At 35.2% G+C, this 16,746-nt stretch overlaps 3 protein-coding genes across 9 annotated transcripts; 2 read left to right on the top strand and 1 right to left on the bottom strand.

The window, feature by feature from the left end:
* The first annotated feature begins 407 nt into the window (after positions 1-407).
* LOC116434995 (uncharacterized) lies at positions 408-1,938 on the top strand. The gene is made up of 4 exons (XM_031994035.2): positions 408-654; positions 808-892; positions 979-1,367; positions 1,495-1,938. The coding sequence occupies exons 1-4, from the start codon at positions 566-568 to the stop codon at positions 1,670-1,672; spliced, it is 741 nt and encodes a 246-aa protein (XP_031849895.1). The 5' UTR covers positions 408-565; the 3' UTR covers positions 1,673-1,938.
* Positions 1,926-3,195, bottom strand: LOC116434996 (rhodanese domain-containing protein CG4456). 2 transcript variants are annotated; one of them, XM_031994037.2, is made up of 4 exons: positions 3,069-3,195; positions 2,335-2,538; positions 2,087-2,249; positions 1,926-1,992 (listed from the first exon to the last, which is right to left on the bottom strand). In XM_031994037.2, exons 2-4 carry the CDS (start codon positions 2,480-2,482, stop codon positions 1,938-1,940), a joined length of 366 nt encoding a protein of 121 aa, XP_031849897.1. In that variant the 5' UTR covers positions 2,483-2,538; positions 3,069-3,195; the 3' UTR covers positions 1,926-1,937. The 2 variants fall into 2 exon arrangements, with proteins under 2 accessions (XP_031849897.1, XP_031849896.1); XM_031994036.2 differs by lacking the exon at positions 3,069-3,195 and adding an exon at positions 2,752-2,914.
* Positions 2,856-12,422, top strand: LOC116434993 (uncharacterized). 6 transcript variants are annotated; one of them, XM_031994027.2, is made up of 14 exons: positions 2,856-3,012; positions 3,529-3,726; positions 4,750-4,862; positions 4,991-5,172; positions 5,477-5,739; positions 5,832-6,027; positions 6,135-6,424; positions 6,491-6,891; positions 6,980-7,125; positions 7,194-7,519; positions 7,605-7,739; positions 7,830-8,011; positions 8,155-8,309; positions 9,713-12,422. In XM_031994027.2, the coding sequence occupies exons 3-14, from the start codon at positions 4,784-4,786 to the stop codon at positions 10,616-10,618; spliced, it is 3,261 nt and encodes a 1,086-aa protein (XP_031849887.1). In that variant the 5' UTR covers positions 2,856-3,012; positions 3,529-3,726; positions 4,750-4,783; the 3' UTR covers positions 10,619-12,422. The 6 variants fall into 6 exon arrangements, with proteins under 6 accessions (XP_031849887.1, XP_076222557.1, XP_031849893.1 ...); XM_076366442.1 differs by lacking the exon at positions 2,856-3,012 and having other exon boundaries at positions 3,384-3,726; XM_031994033.2 differs by lacking the exons at positions 2,856-3,012; positions 3,529-3,726 and adding an exon at positions 3,763-4,194.
* Positions 12,423-16,746: the final 4,324 nt, after the last annotated feature.

The raw sequence follows: 16,746 nt of genomic DNA, 5'->3' as shown, positions 1-16,746 counted from the left end.
GTTTGCGAAAAGTGAATCAACTAACGCTCGAAAAAATTCCTTATCTTATTAAAAGTGTAATTCAGTACATGAAAGTAAAACTCAATATTCACTATATCATATAAGTGGTATGGATTAAAAATAATTACGAGAACCTATTCAAGGGCCAAAATGTACACGCCAGCTATTTTCTAAAATACGATATTCTTTTTAAATGTGGTATGCCTAAATTCATGAATTATCGATAACGTTGGGCACGGCCCTGAAATGGTACGGACATTCTCCAACGCCTAAACGAAGATTTTTATGATACGCAACATTCATATGAATTTTAAATCTACTGTGTTGTATTATCATCACTTGAAGTCGCAATAAAATATATAATAAATTGAATTTCTATTAACAAATTGAAATTCTTAAATTATCGGTAATGTAGAAGACGACGTCGAAATGGTAATGGGGCTCTAGTGCCTCTAAAAATTGAGCTACAAAAATACATTAGATGCTGGGTCTACTGCTAATACATCACCTGTGATTCTAGCTTCAAAATTCTATTTCGAAGTTTACAAATAATAGAGCAAATTTTATGATGGACGCGAGAAGACGTGATAGAGAACAAATTGGGTTATGTGGTGTTGATAGAATTTGGGGTAAATCACCAACGCGAATCGAAGAGTAAGAAGTTATAATTGTATTCTGAGTTATTAGGTCTTCATAATTTTAATAAATTTATTATGCATCAATATCAGTGACTTTAAATATATATTTATTTTGAAGCACATCATGTTTGTTGTGTATTCATATGATAACCACAAACTTTTGTTGCAGTTCTGATGAAGATGAGGAAATTAATAAACACAAGGACAGTATTATTCAAAAAGACAGAAAAAGAAAACATGAAATGAAAAAGAAGGTACAATAGTATTATTTTATGAATTATAATTAGTTAATTTGGTATACGTTCATATTATAATTATAAAATTCTTATTCCTTTTTTAGAAAAGTAAGAAACTAAAGAAAGAGAAGAAGTCCAAAAAGGAGAAGAAAAAGAAACGTAAAAAGAGTAAGAAGAAGTCAGACAGTAGTTCTGATAGTGATTCAGAAGGATTAGAATGGGTGGAAAAGAATGGACTTAATGATAAAGTAAAAGTTAAAAAAGGATCCAGTTCAGATGACAGTGGTGATGAGAGTATATTAGGTCCAGTTCAAAAACCACATGTAACATTATCTGCTAAAGACTTTGGTAAAGCACTTTTGCCTGGAGAAGGTGCTGCTATGGCTGCATATGTTGCGGAAGGAAAACGTATACCTAGGAGAGGTGAAATTGGTTTAACGTCAGAAGAAATCGCTTCATATGAATCTGTTGGTTATGTTATGAGCGGTAGCAGGTAATATACAGTTATTTTATTTACACTTGTTCTTCATCAAAATTGTATAAAGAGAAGACTAAAATTAATATTTATATAGTATTGAAAACAAATATAAATATCTAATGTGTTTTTTTCTTCTGCATAGACATCGGAGAATGGAAGCTGTCCGTATTCGTAAGGAAAATCAAATTTATTCTGCTGATGAAAAACGAGCATTGGCTATGTTTAGTAAAGAAGAGAGACAAAAACGAGAGAATCTTATTTTGGGACAGTTTAGAGAAATGGTTAATCAGAAATTGGCACAGGAGCAGAAAAATAAATAAGTTAGTTGTTTTGTATAAAAAGATAAGTGACCACTTTTATTTCATATTGCAATGTGATGATAAAGAATGAATGATAAAATGTTACTTGTATATATACAAATTTATGCATATAAACTCTGATATACATGTAAATATATTACATTAATTAAAATAATGTAGAGTTATGTAACTAATGCTCGAATTATATATTCTATTTTATACTTAATAATAGAGAACTAGTGAACATGTCTAATTATATAAAGAATTATAACTATATAAAAAAAATCTATACTTTTTGATTACTTTCCCAATCTAACCATCCTCCAGTGTAGTTATATGCTCTAAAACATAAATAAATATGTTTGATTAGAGTTTAATACAGTAAAGTACATATGGCTTCCTGAAACTCAATAATATTTGACAAAATTTAAGTACTTTTCGTATCCAAGTTTTTGTATTTCTTCCTGAACCATTGCACTTCTTTTACCAGATCTACAGCTTAATATAATTTTTGTATCTTTTGAAGGCTTCTTTTTATCATATTTATTTTTGAAATCTTTTTCAGATAGAGTTAATAAAGCATTCGATACATCTCCCACTGAAATAATGTGCTGCATTAATTATTGTTTTATGTTTTATATTTAAATAATACTTTAATGAGTACAATGTAAAAATGTATATACTTGGTATATGAATACTTCCTGGTAACTTTCCAGTTTCGTCAATTTCATTTTGTTCTCTAACATCTATGATCAATACACTGTCATCTTTTTGGGCTTCTAAAATATCTTTATAATTCAGATTGAGATTTTTTAGATCACCTTCGGCCATAGTTGTAGAATTAGATTTAGAGGAGGTTGAAGTTGAAAAATATAAAACTGATTGGTCTAAAAAATTATTTGACAGAAATAAATAAATATTAGCAACTTCGAAAAGTATATAGCAACGAACATTTTAACAAGTGTAAAATTTTACAAGAGATTTTATCATATAAAATATTATTATATTAATATGAATTAATAAACATATGCATCGATTACTTTTTAAGAACTGAATAAAGTACATGAACATAAAATAGTTAATGGTATTTTAAAAATTACCGTGAACAGAAAATTTATATAATGTAGTTTTTAACAATTCATTATAAATAAATGTTTTTTTTATAATATTAGAGTTGCGATAAAACGATCTGAAAGGAACTAACACTCTGCAAAACTGACATGTTTTGCAATAAGTGGTAATTAATTTGCAAGTAATTGACATATTTCTGGTCTATACACAACGATGCCAAAACAGATGTAATTCCACTGTGCTACTGGACATTTAAATATCCTGTACATGTGGAAATACTATAAGTTAAGGTAAGTTCTAAACTAACTTCTACTTTACAAATATTATAATATTTATCATATTTTACCTTTTAATTCATTACATTACTGCCGTATAATGGTGTTTTCTGATGACGTTAAAGATAAGATAACACTATCATTTTGTATCAATTTTCCTCGAAGCAGCAATAATGACACTAAAGCGTATCGATGAACATGGCATAAGAATTCACGCTTTAAAAGAGAAAATGATGAAAATTCTTATACGATAATTTAGATTATACATAAGATTATTATTTAATAATAGTGTTCATATGCAGCGCGTACTACACAATAATACAACAAAAACCCATCGTTAAAACAAGCGTTTAAACTTGGTTTACTAATGTATCGACGAAACAATGAACTTGGCATAAATTTCTGCTTCGAAACTAAAGTATAAAAGTCTTTATTTGGCGTGTAAAAAAAAGAAAGAAATCTTCGTTCTTATTATAATGGAGGAAAAAAAAGGTTACATGAAGATGACATTTTTTGTGCATTGCTTTACAGTGAATCATCTACGGATGAAGAAAAGAGTTGGGAAAGATTAGAAGAGTCAGGAAGAGCGTATCCCGTTTTCGTATACGTCGCACCCTGATGAGGAATGCGGGAACTAGCGATTTTTATTTCTCGTGCGTGGAGCAGTAAAGTGTACTAATTTATTGAAATAATTACGACACTCAGCCCGTTTTTGCACCTTCGCATACTGTGAGTAATTAGAGAACAATCTTGTATGGCCATCTGTTTACTATTTGATAACGCAGCATGTGAAAATCCTTGTCGGACACATGTCGAGGATATTCTTTTGTTTATTTATGCAGTCCTTCAAGTTCAGAAAGCTATAAAAGTATTAAGATTGCATGGAAAAGCAGCGTTCTTTGGTATTTGCAATATGCATACATCGATGAGTCGAGTTCACCAGACCTCGAATATTTTCCCGCTGCGATGTTACGCATCAACGAAAAATTCAATATCTCCGGATTATCAACATTCCAGAGTGTTGACACCTCTGTCAGAGTGCTCTGCTTTACCATTACTATAACATTACCGTCTCTTTCTCGAGCACGAGATTCCTCATAATCCTCTTTCAGTTTTTCATTTTCGAATACCGCGTAGTGTCAAATAAGAATTACACGAATAGGTTTACATTCCCAGTGGTTTTTAGTGTTCGGAGATGTGAGTGTGATTAATCTGTGAACAATTTTTTGCATCCTTCTCGTTCACCCTTTTTATAAGAATTGAGATGTAGTGCTTTTAAATATTCCGGAAAAATTCAAATTGGAGGTACTTGGAAAATTATTTTAAAGAGTGAACTCAATGTGAGTGTAGGTAAAATAATGGTTCAGATTCCAACCTGAAAACTCAGAGAATGAGATAGAATATTTTAAACAGTTAAAAAGTAATATGATTGTATTCTATATTAAACTTTACTCAAAGTTTCAATGTACTTTAAATGTTTCAAACATTCGAGGATGATAAATATTAAGTAAGGATAACGTACAATACATCATTATATAGAAAGTTCTTACATTTTTATTTTGTGAAATAAATTTGCAGCTGCTCATTCCATTCCAAAATATTTTCAATATAGATATTTCTGGTTATAAAATATTTTAAAGTTACTTTAGGCGTATATTTGAAATATATCTTGCTTGTTAAATTTAAAATTTAATTATTATTCCATTGTATATTTAAAGAGTTCTAAAATTTATTTCAATATTATACTTTCAGATAACACAGGAGGCATAAATGAGAGAGTAGAAAAATGAGTTCTTTGCAACAAGGTAGCAGATTCTTGCCTTTTTCAAATAACAATATACAAAGGAAACAATTATCAATGCAAGGTACATATTATTTAAAAACATTTTTGTTTTTGTATTTATAGTATTGATTTATTTGTTATTATATTGAGTGTGTAAGAGATTATTAATAGGTAACAATTTTTATGATATTTTCATTATGTATTTGGCAGGTGGTCTTCCACAAAGCTTAAGCGGTAGTGAAACCGATGTTTCAACATCCAATGAAAACTTAACCAATGAAGATCGCTATGTAATAAGGCATACAGCTCGTCAAGAACCTCAAGGTCAAGAGAATCAGCAGCAAAGTCCATCCAGGTCTTCCAGTCACAAAGAAAATATACCAAATATACAAGTAAGTATACATTCATTATATTAGAGTAAGGAATAAAAACATTAATTAATCGTGTCAATAATGCTTTATATTTTTTTATTTAAAATACATTTAAAAATTTTTTAAATACTATTATACCCGTTAAAAATGTTTTTAATTATTTTTGTTATATATCACACTGTAATTTACATCACATTCTATTGTCAATGATATAGGCGTGGATGTTGCCTAATACTAACTTTCCTATGTTATTCTTATATATCACAAGTTACAACAATCAGAATGATTAAGTTACATAAGTGTAAACTGCTTTATTGCAATCCAGGGTAATCTGCTCAATAGAAACAGTTTGAAGGACAGTTTGAATGGATCGAACAGAAACAGTTTGAAAGAGAATTTGAATGGTTCCAATCGAAATAGCCTTAAAGACAGCATCAATGGTTCTAATAGAAATAGTTTGAAGGATAATTTAAGTAACCGTACTAGTGTTGGCTCAAATAGGAGTAGTTTGGATGTGTCTACAAGTTCATATAATACACTCATCATACATAACGCTAATGATGACAATTCATGGGTACCATCTGGAAGGTAATACAGATTTTATTTGTAACAATGCATAATGCATCTTAAAGATTTTGTGTAAAGTTTCATTTAATCAATATTAATTATCTAATACACAGGTTATCAGGTGTAGTAAGAGAGCACGGTGATATGGGTTACTTGTATTGTGACGGTGGTGGAAAAGGACATTCTAACAGTCCTACTATGCAGTCCTTATCAAATTTATCGCATGAAGATCATGTTTATGAGCAACCTACTAATGGAGGGTGTCAAGAAATTACAGACATACCAGATGATTATTTGAGTCAATCACAGGTGATTATAACATGCACGTCAAATATGTACTTGCAATTTCCAAAGTATCGTAACAATGATCATTTTATGAAATCGATATGTTATATATTCTGTTTTACACTAAGCAGGTTTTAAAACATCTTGCGAAAGAAGTGAAAGTACCATCATATAGTAAACTTGCAAATAATGGTGGAAATATAGACATGAGAATGAGAGAAGGTGATAGAGGAAAACAAAACGACAGTGAATCTGAAGACAGACCACCACCTTCATACATGTCTGTTCTGTTACCATTGAAAAACAAATCCAGACTTGTTGGACCAATAGAAAAGTTAACATTATCAAGATCACAGCCTGATTTGTCTAGAATTGGCAAACCAGATATTGACAACTATAACTTACGAGCTACTTCTCCACGGTACGTGAAAGAAAGTAGTTAACAAATTTGTGATGAACCATGTAGTAATTTAAATATTATTTGTAGACCTCAAACAAAAGGGAGGGAAGAGACAGAATCTGCGACTGGTGAAATCTGGCCTCCATCGGAAATGATTCAGATTGTAATCCAAGAAAACAGTGCCTTAAAATTAGAATTAGAACGATGTTATAATAAGGTCGCCAAATCTCAAAAATTGGAACAAGAAATTGCGAAAGTGCATAGAGTGCATGAGGAATTAGCAGCATCCTGCGAACGAAGAGAAAAACTGGAACGCGCTGCTAGATTGAGGCTACAAAATGATTGCAGACGATTAACCGAATTAAACCGCGCACTGAGAGATCAGATAGATTTACTATCTGCACGCACCGATAGCCCGCCTATTGTGGAATCTATGAGGAAAGAATTAACTCAACGTGAATTACTAATTGCACAATTGATTACGCAAAGTACGTTCTCCTATCCTCCGTTTACATTTATAAAAATATCGTACGCTTATTTTTTAGTTAATTACATTTTGCACGATTTTTATTCCAGATAAAGAATTAGCTGCAGCGAAAGAAAGACAAGAAATTGAATTGGCTGCGCAACGAGCAACGTTACAAGAGCAACGTACACACATAGATATTTTAGACACGGCCCTTACTAATGCTCAAGGCAACGTCGTGCGTCTTGAAGAAGAAGTAAATGATTTCAATTAGACTACTAAAAGCTCGTAACTTTGATGTAACAGTGATATTCTTTTTTACAGTGTCGGAAAAAACAAGTGTACGTAGAGAGAGTAGGCCAACTTCAACGAGCTCTGTCTTCTCTTCAAGCGTCCAGTGACAGAAGAGAAGAAACAGAAAGACAGTTAAGAGGTCAATTAGAACGGGAATTAAGAGAAGGCGGCGGTGGTGGTGCTAATGGTACCGAACAATCCTCCAATGGGGAAACGATTGCAGAATTAAAACGACGAATACGCGAAAGAGACGAAAAAATCATGTCACTAGAGGGTGACGTTGCGAAATGGGAACAACGTTATCTCGAAGAAAGTGCACTAAGGCAAGCCGCGATTGATGCGGCTAGTCTCCCGAAGTAAGTTTTTTCATTGAGCTAACAATATTTATGGAATATATAAATAAGTAATGTGAATATGTAATCACTGGTTTTCGATAATTAGGGACGCTAAAATAGCTGCGTTAGAGAAAACGAGTCAAGATGCAGAGAAGTTAATTGCTGAAGCTCGTTCCGAAAAAATGAGACATATGGATGAAGTACATGCCGCACAAAAGAAATTAGCTGATCTTGAATCTAGGTATCACTTCGTAATAAATAGCTAAAATACATTTTATATGATCACTTTAGATCGTGTATAATTGATATAATTCATATTATATTTTTACAGAATGAAAGATCTAGAATCGAAATTGGCTGAAAGAGATGCAATGATTAGAGTCCTCCAGAAACACACATATGATAAGGATAGTAGTAGCAGTAGTGGCGTTGGCAGCTATCCTGCTGCTCATTCGTCGCATTCAAGCACATCGGCAGATCATCACACTGCGCTTACAAGCACGCCAGAACTTGGTAAATGTATTTTAATACTTTTATTACATTTTGTATGAAATTGTAGATTTTAACTAACGTTTAAAAATTACAATATGTTATAAGTTAATGATTAATCACTTATAGAATTAAAAACTAAAATCTTTAATTTCTATATTTAAAAGTGAGTAGCGTATTGGGTGGAGGCAGTGGTTATGGAAGTACTGGTTCTTACGGTGTTACGGACAGTTATAAATACAGGAAGCAAGGCAGTTTCGAGCAAACAAATAAAAGTCTTGATGATCAGTTAAAAGAGCTAGATTCCCAGCTGCTTAGCAAGGTATGCACAATACAAGTAAATGTATAATTTCGAAATCATTAGAATCATTTTTTAAAAGTAAGAATTGTACAAAGCACGTATAAAAATAGTGAAAGTAATTTTATTTATTCTCTATATCTTAGTTATTTCACAGAATTTTACTTTTCATACGTGTCATCTGCGGACTGCAAAATATTTTTATTTTTCGACGATTGTATTTTATATTCTTTAGCATTCAGTTCATAGCTACAACTACAGAATATGAAAATATTACTCATTGTACGGTTGAAGGTATTCGAGTGTTATGTTTTAGTTAGTAGTGTAGTTGAGAATGGTTAATGTGTTTTTTTTACTTAAACACTACACTATTTAATTTTTTTATTAACTATTTTATTACTTAGTAATTTAATGAAATTATTGTTTGGAACAGAATGAATATTTGTTTTAATATTTTCAAACGGGCGAAAGAAATTATAAGTGTTCGAAGTATTACGATTTATGAAAAAATGTGTAGATGTTCATGTAAAAGTCATTGAGATTATTAATAATCCAAAATGACTGATTTATTTCATTACTGAAGTAGTGAAGGTTCCCTTAACGCATTAACTATTCTTATATTGTTCTTACGATTGCTATTATTTGCATAACAATGTGTGCTCTATTAATTCATTATTTCTGTTAAAAAATGTATATTTTCATTTATTTTATTAACAGGAAATATAGAGAGTAAGCTTTTTATTATTTGGCACAATTTTTCGTTATGTATTTTGGATTAAAAGAATAACGTTACGCCTATTTAAGTGTCAATAAATAGAAAGTGAACTCTGTATAAGATCTCAAAACTTTTTGTAGGCAATATGTAAAAAATGCATTCATCATTTATTTTTATTCGCAAACTCAGTAAATTGTATTTTCGCTAATATAACTTTTTGTGTGCCATTGATTTTTGCGTTTTACAATTAACTACACAGTTTCGTAACATATTCTAGTTAACCTGAAGAAAGATCGATTTGAAATGTTTTTCTTTATTTAAAACTCTTTGATCTCCTTAAAATGGCATTCGTAATAAAACACGTTGAAACAAAATCATTGTTGATTCGTGAATAGCGTCAAACAAAAGACCCACGTATTCACAGTTATCAAACTTCAATTTCTCTATACACAATCGACCAAAAACCCTCTACCGTAGACTCCAATTCATAAAATTCTCGTTACAATCGAATCGAATCTTTTTTCAGTTCAATCGTAGTTTAATCAACGAAACCAACATTTCTCATCCTACTCCCCATCTAAATCAAACTAACCCGGTCCGTCCTAATCCCGAGTGATCCCAGAGTGTGCATGCGCTGTTGTGGCGAGCACTAACCCCGTTCCAGGTCCCGGAATCTCCTCTCCAACGCAGCCGTTCTGTTGTCTTGTTTCAGCGGGCACTTTGCTGTTTTCCAGGATTCTCTAATCCAGGCACTGCGTCGCGAAAAGGAAAAATACCCAAGCCATTATTGGCGGGTGTAGATAGCACAGGTACTTCGAGCACAGCCTCAAGCAAGAGCCGTCTGTTGGACGATTCGGGGGGCGAGGTCTCGCCGGGTATAATGGAATTCGCGAGTGCAGCCTCGAGGCTGAAAGGCACTGTGTCGAGATTATCGGATGGCAAGCCCGAGGACATGATGCTGCTGGAGAAACAGGGTCGGAGCTCTCAAAGGCAGAGGATGCAGGAGGGTGAGCCGCGTCGCGCCGGCAGCCTCCCGCCCAGCTCGTTGCCGCGACCGCCGAAAGCGTTGAAGTCTACCAACTCCCGTTACTGCCGATTGAGCGATACGGAGACACGCAAGAAGTCGGATCCGGGCCCGGCTCTGGACGCGTCCGCCAACATGAAGGTGCGCGACGCGGCCAACTGCACCATCGAGTACGGCAGATTCGACACGAAAGCGCAGCGCAGGAAGAAGTCGTTCGGCGCGGAGCCGCTGGTCGCGAACAGCACGCCGAAGAAGCCCTCCTCTTCGGTCGGTCACGAGTACGAGCGCCTTCAGGGCGAGAATCTCCGCAAGAAACAACCCTCCGTGAACGCGGAGGTGAAGCACAGAGAGACGCAGAGCCGCTCGCTGATACCACCGCCGTCTCGTCGCATCGGGGAGTACGGTCGCCTCAGCGAAGGGACATTGAGGAAACAGACCGGTTCGAGGGGCCAGAGCACCGGCAGCACAGTGAGCAGCAAAAGCGGAGGGCGCGACTCCGGCGGCACAGCCAGCAGCGAGGCCTCCACGTCGTCGCTACCGCCATCCAAGGCGAGATCAATACCGCGCCCCAACAATTATCGCATTCAATTTTGATTCGTGGGAGTCGGGACCGATCCACGCTGCTCTTCGAAAACGGAAGCTATTTGACGGAGAATGTATCGGCTTCTCGTTGATTTTATCTGTTGATAGGTTGGAGTTGAATCAGTTTTTCACGGGCTACGCGCCACGTCTGTTTCAATGGGTTTTGTAAGTCTGTCCTGGGTCACTGGTGACCTGGAATCTTGTACGTTAGGAATGTTTGTAACGTATCACATGGTCGTGCCGTGAATTGTTTTTTCAAAAGAAATGGGGAGCCATTTAACTTAAGAATTAAGCGAAAGTTTTGGGTAGATTTTATGGGAACTTTGTTCTTGGTCACCGGTGATCCACGCGGCATGAAATTGCGTAGATGGTACCACTCTTGTATGGAATTCTGTTTCCGATTAACATTCGCTGGGGATTTCAAAGAAGAACGACGAGACCGATCTAGCTGAGTAATAAAGCGAGCACTAAACAGCGTTTAAAGTGAGGTGGTATATTGGAAATCGATGTCGATTGCTAAATCAAAAGCGAGACCAGCTTTTCGAGCACCTTTTGCTTCGTTCTTCTGTAGTTCGATTGCATAGAGTCCTAAACATGCGTATATGCGTGAGCAATACGTAAACAGCCATAATAATGAAGCGCTAGTTCCCTTCGCCACTGTTAAGCGGGCGAGGGAAATCGCACGATATAGCGCAGTCGTTGGTATATTGTTGCGTAGCGATAGTGCATGACCTAGTCATTACCAAAGTAACTTCTATTATGAAATGGAATTGATTTCCTCTCATTTTCGTATACACCGTGCCTATGTCTCGGAACACTGTGGCCTTATCAAATGTGTATTCATTACAAAAAAAAATCGTGTGCCTTGTAAGACTGCGTAAATGCTCGGTATAACTATAGTCTAAGGGAGTACGTTCAGGAACTTTTTGAATTAGGGGGACGAGTGTATTCGGAGGTTATAGTCGGATCAAAGTCAAATGGTCGGTCAGGGCTATAGAAATCTTACCACGTCTTCTCATTAATTTAGCTCTTAATTTTTCTACACTTTTAGCAAGTCTTCTGGAATGTTCGAAAAGGGAATCGATCGGCGTTCTCACGTTTGATAATTAGACGGACATGAAGAATCCATGTTCCTATAAATAAGCGGTCGAAAAAGTTCGTTAAAAACTTTTAATGCTCTGGAATCTCATAAGTTTTAATTGAATTATTTTTATTCGACGTCTTTCGTGACGGTTCATTTTTAACTACGAATTAATGCTTTTAAAAGGTAGATCTGCGTGTTCCATCGATGCAAAAAGTAAAGCCACACTCGAAGTGGTTGGATCGGTGTAAGTGATCCTGAGTAGCCAATTGAGTTTGCTCCGACCGCAGATTATTTTTCGAACTGTATTTGCTCTTCCGCCGAGAACATCGCATTTTTTTTTGTGCGTGCCTTATGAAAGCATTTTCTACTGAGTATCTTTGAGTCCGTTTCCTGTCGGAAACGCTGCAAAGATACGAAGCGATCGGTTCCGCTTTTCCAAGGGAAAAGCGGAACTCTACCATTCGGAGAATATGAAACCGGCGTCCGGTTGCGCAGCGAGGGATTTAAAATAGGTTCTATATTTTCTGTAATCATAACTTTTTTTTTTTCGTGTGTATGTCTCGATTCGACGATTTGCGTGTCTTCTACGCGGCGAGAGAAGTAAATCCATAACGTAATATCACTAATTTAAGACGAACGTTAAACGCAGCGACGGTGAAACCATATATATATAAAAAAGTATATATATATATATATAATATTTAGAAATAATATATTTCATAATGAAAGATATCGTTTTTTTGTAAAATCTACTTTATCCACTCATGAAGTATTGTGTGAAGGTATGTATTTGGAGAGCACTCTTTATCCCGCTTGAAGTTTCCGATCGTTCTACGGTTACCTTTGGCGAATGATGCTTCAATCCTTTCCAGAGACTATCTTTCAAAACGATCACGAGTTTCTTCGTTATCTACTTATACAACTTCAAAACGATCCGATTCTTTAGATCTCTACAGATCTCACAGTTTTGCAAATTACACGGAATCATTTTGGTAGATACATTCTCAACGCTTTGAGCTACGAGAAAATACGAAAAAAAAAGAGAGAAATCGATTTTTGTTTTCTCGATTTTCTAGATTATAGACGCATAATAATCGAATGAGTCGGTTGGTGGATAAGATTAGGGGTATTCAAAGATAGCGTGTAATTTTTGTGCGCCCATTTCTCGTCCGTTGCGTGAAGAACTTCCATAACAAAGGCGTAAGTGCGCATTAAAGTCCTCATTAACGTTTGGAATTTTTTGTACCTTCACATTTCAACCGCAACATTGTTCTGATCTTCGACACGCAATTAGTATAGGTACCTATAAGACTGAAAAATGAAACGAAACGAAAATACCGGCGAAACGGATGTCTTCTCGCGATCGGCTACCATGTTTTTCCTGTCTCGTTCATCGCTTCCCTTCTCTCCTCCTTTCTCCTGATTCCCGTTTACTATCTCTTCTCTATGCGCGCGCGAGAAATTGCAGGTTGATTCGAGAAACGATCATTGAGATTTGCCCGGCAATTTTGGACTTCTTGCCATGCGTACCGAGGGACAAAACTACGACACATCTCAACTATTTATTTAACGAGTTAGGCGTAAAATGATTGACCATTGTCTCATCTCTCTTCAATTCAACGGGATTTTATACGTATATATATATATATTGTGAACGAAATTACGCAAAATAGGTTTGTTAAAAAAGTAGCACGCTGTACAAAAAATATGAATGTTTAACTATATTAAACATGCGTTTACAGAAATACCTGAGAAACACGTTTATACCTTCCTTGCCTTCTTTCTTTTCGCATTAGCCTGCGCCACGCATGAAAGACGTGACGTTGTCTTGTTAGAATAATCTTGGTTCTATCAGCGGGGTTCCGAAGATATTGGCTGCCAAGTACTTACTGGTTCGTATTATGCATTATGTAAATACACGATAGTGTAAGTACACGCTACACATTTTCTTGTCCTTTAGTTGTACGTAAAGGTGGCAGAATAGAGAATGAATTATTATATGCAGAGTAAGTCATTCAACCGTGCCATCTAAATTTATTTGTAAGTTATATGTCGTGTAACAAAAATGTTCCAGACGAAGTTTATTCGGTATTGATCGATCTATATTTTGGTCAATCGTAATTTCAACCCTTTATTTTGATCCAACAAATGAAGGTTGGCGACACGATTGTACGACTCATTCTATATGTATAGTCCATCGTCCAAAATAAATTGTCTGAATACTCTACCCACGAATAGTTTAAACGGTGGAATCAGGTGAATCACCTTTACAACGTTGCGCCAGTTTCGGAAGACGATTATTATGCGCAAACTTGCATGCTTGATGCGGAAACACATAAATACACTCCGGATGCTTATGCAAATTCTCGTTTTTCGAAGCCGATTACGGAAACAGGAATCAAACAGGAGTTTCCTTGCCTCGTCAAGGATTTCGTAAGATTAAAAGTAGAATGGAATTTGAATCGTTGAAGATGATTAAACTTTTCCATACGACTGTGTTTCGCGCGTTTGCATATATCATAGATTTCGAAACTTCTAACGAATAGCTGGATACATTTCGAGCGATGCACGGATTGTCTGTAACGATTGGCTTCGACTGGAAAACAGTCCCATCGTAAAAGACAATTGTGAAAGTGGCACAGTCGGATATTTTTTGTTGCTCTATTGTTGAACGGTTTTACGGTGTGAGCTTACTTGTTCTATTTTTCCTCTTCCGCAAACCGAACGACCCGTTGGGATACAAGAACGTTTGAAGGCTCGAGCACGCCACAAGTTGGTCATCGTTCATATTAAGTTCGCACGGAAATGTATCTCGGGTATTCGAAATCTCAGGATTTCCGATACTCTTATCTGCGTGAGATATATTCGGGATCTTGACCTGAATATCCGGTATCCGTGATTTCAGCTACCCCAAATCTCCGGGAGATCCTCTTAATTGCTTATGAATCCCGGACCATTTGCAAATTAGCACTTCTAATTCTTTATAAGCTTTCTGGCAGAGGATATCTTTCACGTGAAATCCAGTTGAAGACGTAAAATTTAAATATTCGGGACACGACACGATGTATTGTGTTCCATTTGATAATGAACTAATATATTCGTAGTTTACGGTAACGATTTTCGATTCGGTAACTGATTTATTTAACTTCATATTTGTTTCTGTTCCTTTTTAGCTACGGAATTCGTTGAAATTTAAAAGAGAACTTGCTGAACTTGATAGAAGATTGTTTCGTAATTGATACTTACGAAAGTACTTTTGTTTTTTTCTTATCAATTCCAATTTTCATATATTCTCGAGGAACACGAGACGCGTGCGATCAGGTCTATGAATTTTAAATTAATTTGGTTTGCGATTCTTTATAAGATTTGGACGAGGAATCATTCATGTATTTTTATTTGAACATATTTCGCAAGTTATTGCTCGTAAATGATACAGCTACGTTGTTTTACGCGCGAAGATCCTATCGAAAGATTCATATTTAAATAAGCTGCGAACCTGTGTTTCATCGCAGAATATAATATGGATAATTGAAGTTTTTCTCTAAGGTTGAGAGCTGGGAACGAGTTCCGTCATAGCTCTTATCGATTGTCGTTTGTCAGGAAGAAAATTGCTCTCATAAATAATAACGGTGAAGAGGAGCACTCTCGACGTTGCGGGAGTATGAACACTGTCGCTAAATTTTGTGGAATTATTATAAGACGTTATATAAGCTCGTGCAGCAAACCCATGATAACAATAGCTGTTATAACGAAGATAAGAATACAAAAATTGATTCTCTCTTGTGCTACTAATAATGAAAAAAAAAGAATGTGATCATCGCTAATATGATCTTCCTTGAAAATGAAAGAAGCGAAATATATTGAACAAATTTGATTATCCCGATTTTAGTCTTACTCGTGCGTGATTATAAACTTTATCGGTTAAACATGAAGTTTTTATGCCTTCAAATGCATGAACTTAATGCATTAAGAAGTTCGTACGAAAAGTTCTGTGTGATAAATCTACCGGAGGATAAAATAAAAGTTTTTCGTGCAATGTTTTACTAAATTATCAGTAATTATATCGAGATAACTTTGACAAGAATAATGGCTAATTGTTACATTACAGAATAATAGTTTAGAAATTAAAAAGTCGTGGTTTATCACCAGCTGGCTTTCTTCTGTAATATTCCGCAAAGAAACAGTCTGTTTCGTTAGAAGTTTCACGACTTTCGTAGTTTAAGCTGGCCACAGTAAACCTAGAGAGACTGTGGGCGAATTAGTGGCTTTATCGTTTATTACGAGCTGATTACACATACGTAACAAAACTTTTCATACTGTTAGAAGTTTATCTTATACGTACCTTGTATTTTCATTAATAAATCCACCGCGACATTTTCATAAATTAATATTACATATTTTTGTTGTTTATATCATTAAAAGCAAACGTACCGCGTATCTATGCAGGCCTTTAATTACTTTATCCGCAGGGAATATACGCTGCCCGGGATGAATATCATTAATTCTATTATCGATTGTATAGCCCACAGTAGGATATAAAATACATAATAATTCTGCTTTTTAAATTTCATATTTTCCCGCAAACATATAAAGCAACATATGTTATATAGCGTACTGTAATTCTAATCTAAGAGTTAGTTGTGGTTCTCTGGAAAATGTCGGTTTTTTAAAAGGAAAATACGAACCGTTCCATTTTACAGTTATTTCATTAAAAAAGATCCTAGCTATACACAACGCATTGCTTTTAATTATTTATAATATGCTCGGCACAGAATATAAAACGTTTGTACGATTCTCAGTGAAGTAGCAGCATCTTGTGAGCCTACAGCATTGAGTATTCCTGACCGACTACCCTATTTCGTTCAACTCCTTCGTACTGAGATTGAGGAACATCGTTCATGATGTTGTATTAATACTTTAATAGTGCCTCTTCGCCGTGGAAATATTTTCGCGACGATTTGAAAAGGATTTGTTAAGTAATTCTGTATAAAATTAATAAACTGACACTTAGTAAATTCAAACATTATCATTCGTTACTTTTCATGGGAGAGAACGT

The sequence above is a fragment of the Nomia melanderi genome, chromosome 4, assembly GCF_051020985.1.
Source record: "Nomia melanderi isolate GNS246 chromosome 4, iyNomMela1, whole genome shotgun sequence".
Taxonomy (NCBI): Eukaryota; Metazoa; Arthropoda; class Insecta; order Hymenoptera; family Halictidae; genus Nomia; species Nomia melanderi.
This window is presented reverse-complemented; position numbering and strand designations above follow the sequence as displayed.

What these genes read in the sequence shown, in the direction of transcription:
- LOC116434995 (XM_031994035.2), top strand. Translation starts at nt 566, where the DNA reads ATGATGGACGCGAGAAGACGTGATAGAGAACAAATTGGGTTATGTGGT. An exon ending in AACATGAAATGAAAAAGAAG is followed by an intron (nt 893 to 978) that starts GTACAATAGTAT and finishes TTCCTTTTTTAG; the next exon opens with AAAAGTAAGAAACTAAAGAA. An exon ending in TATGTTATGAGCGGTAGCAG is followed by an intron (nt 1,368 to 1,494) that starts GTAATATACAGT and finishes TCTTCTGCATAG; the next exon opens with ACATCGGAGAATGGAAGCTG.
- LOC116434996 (XM_031994036.2), bottom strand. Translation starts at nt 2,914, where the DNA reads ATGTCAATTACTTGCAAATTAATTACCACTTATTGCAAAACATGTCAG. An exon ending in AGGAAGTATTCATATACCAA is followed by an intron (nt 2,250 to 2,334) that starts GTATATACATTT and finishes ACATTATTTCAG; the next exon opens with TGGGAGATGTATCGAATGCT. An exon ending in CAAAAACTTGGATACGAAAA is followed by an intron (nt 1,993 to 2,086) that starts GTACTTAAATTT and finishes TTTATGTTTTAG; the next exon opens with AGCATATAACTACACTGGAG.
- LOC116434993 (XM_031994027.2), top strand. Translation starts at nt 4,784, where the DNA reads ATGAGTTCTTTGCAACAAGGTAGCAGATTCTTGCCTTTTTCAAATAAC. An exon ending in GAAACAATTATCAATGCAAG is followed by an intron (nt 4,863 to 4,990) that starts GTACATATTATT and finishes TGTATTTGGCAG; the next exon opens with GTGGTCTTCCACAAAGCTTA. An exon ending in GATGCGGCTAGTCTCCCGAA is followed by an intron (nt 7,520 to 7,604) that starts GTAAGTTTTTTC and finishes TTCGATAATTAG; the next exon opens with GGACGCTAAAATAGCTGCGT.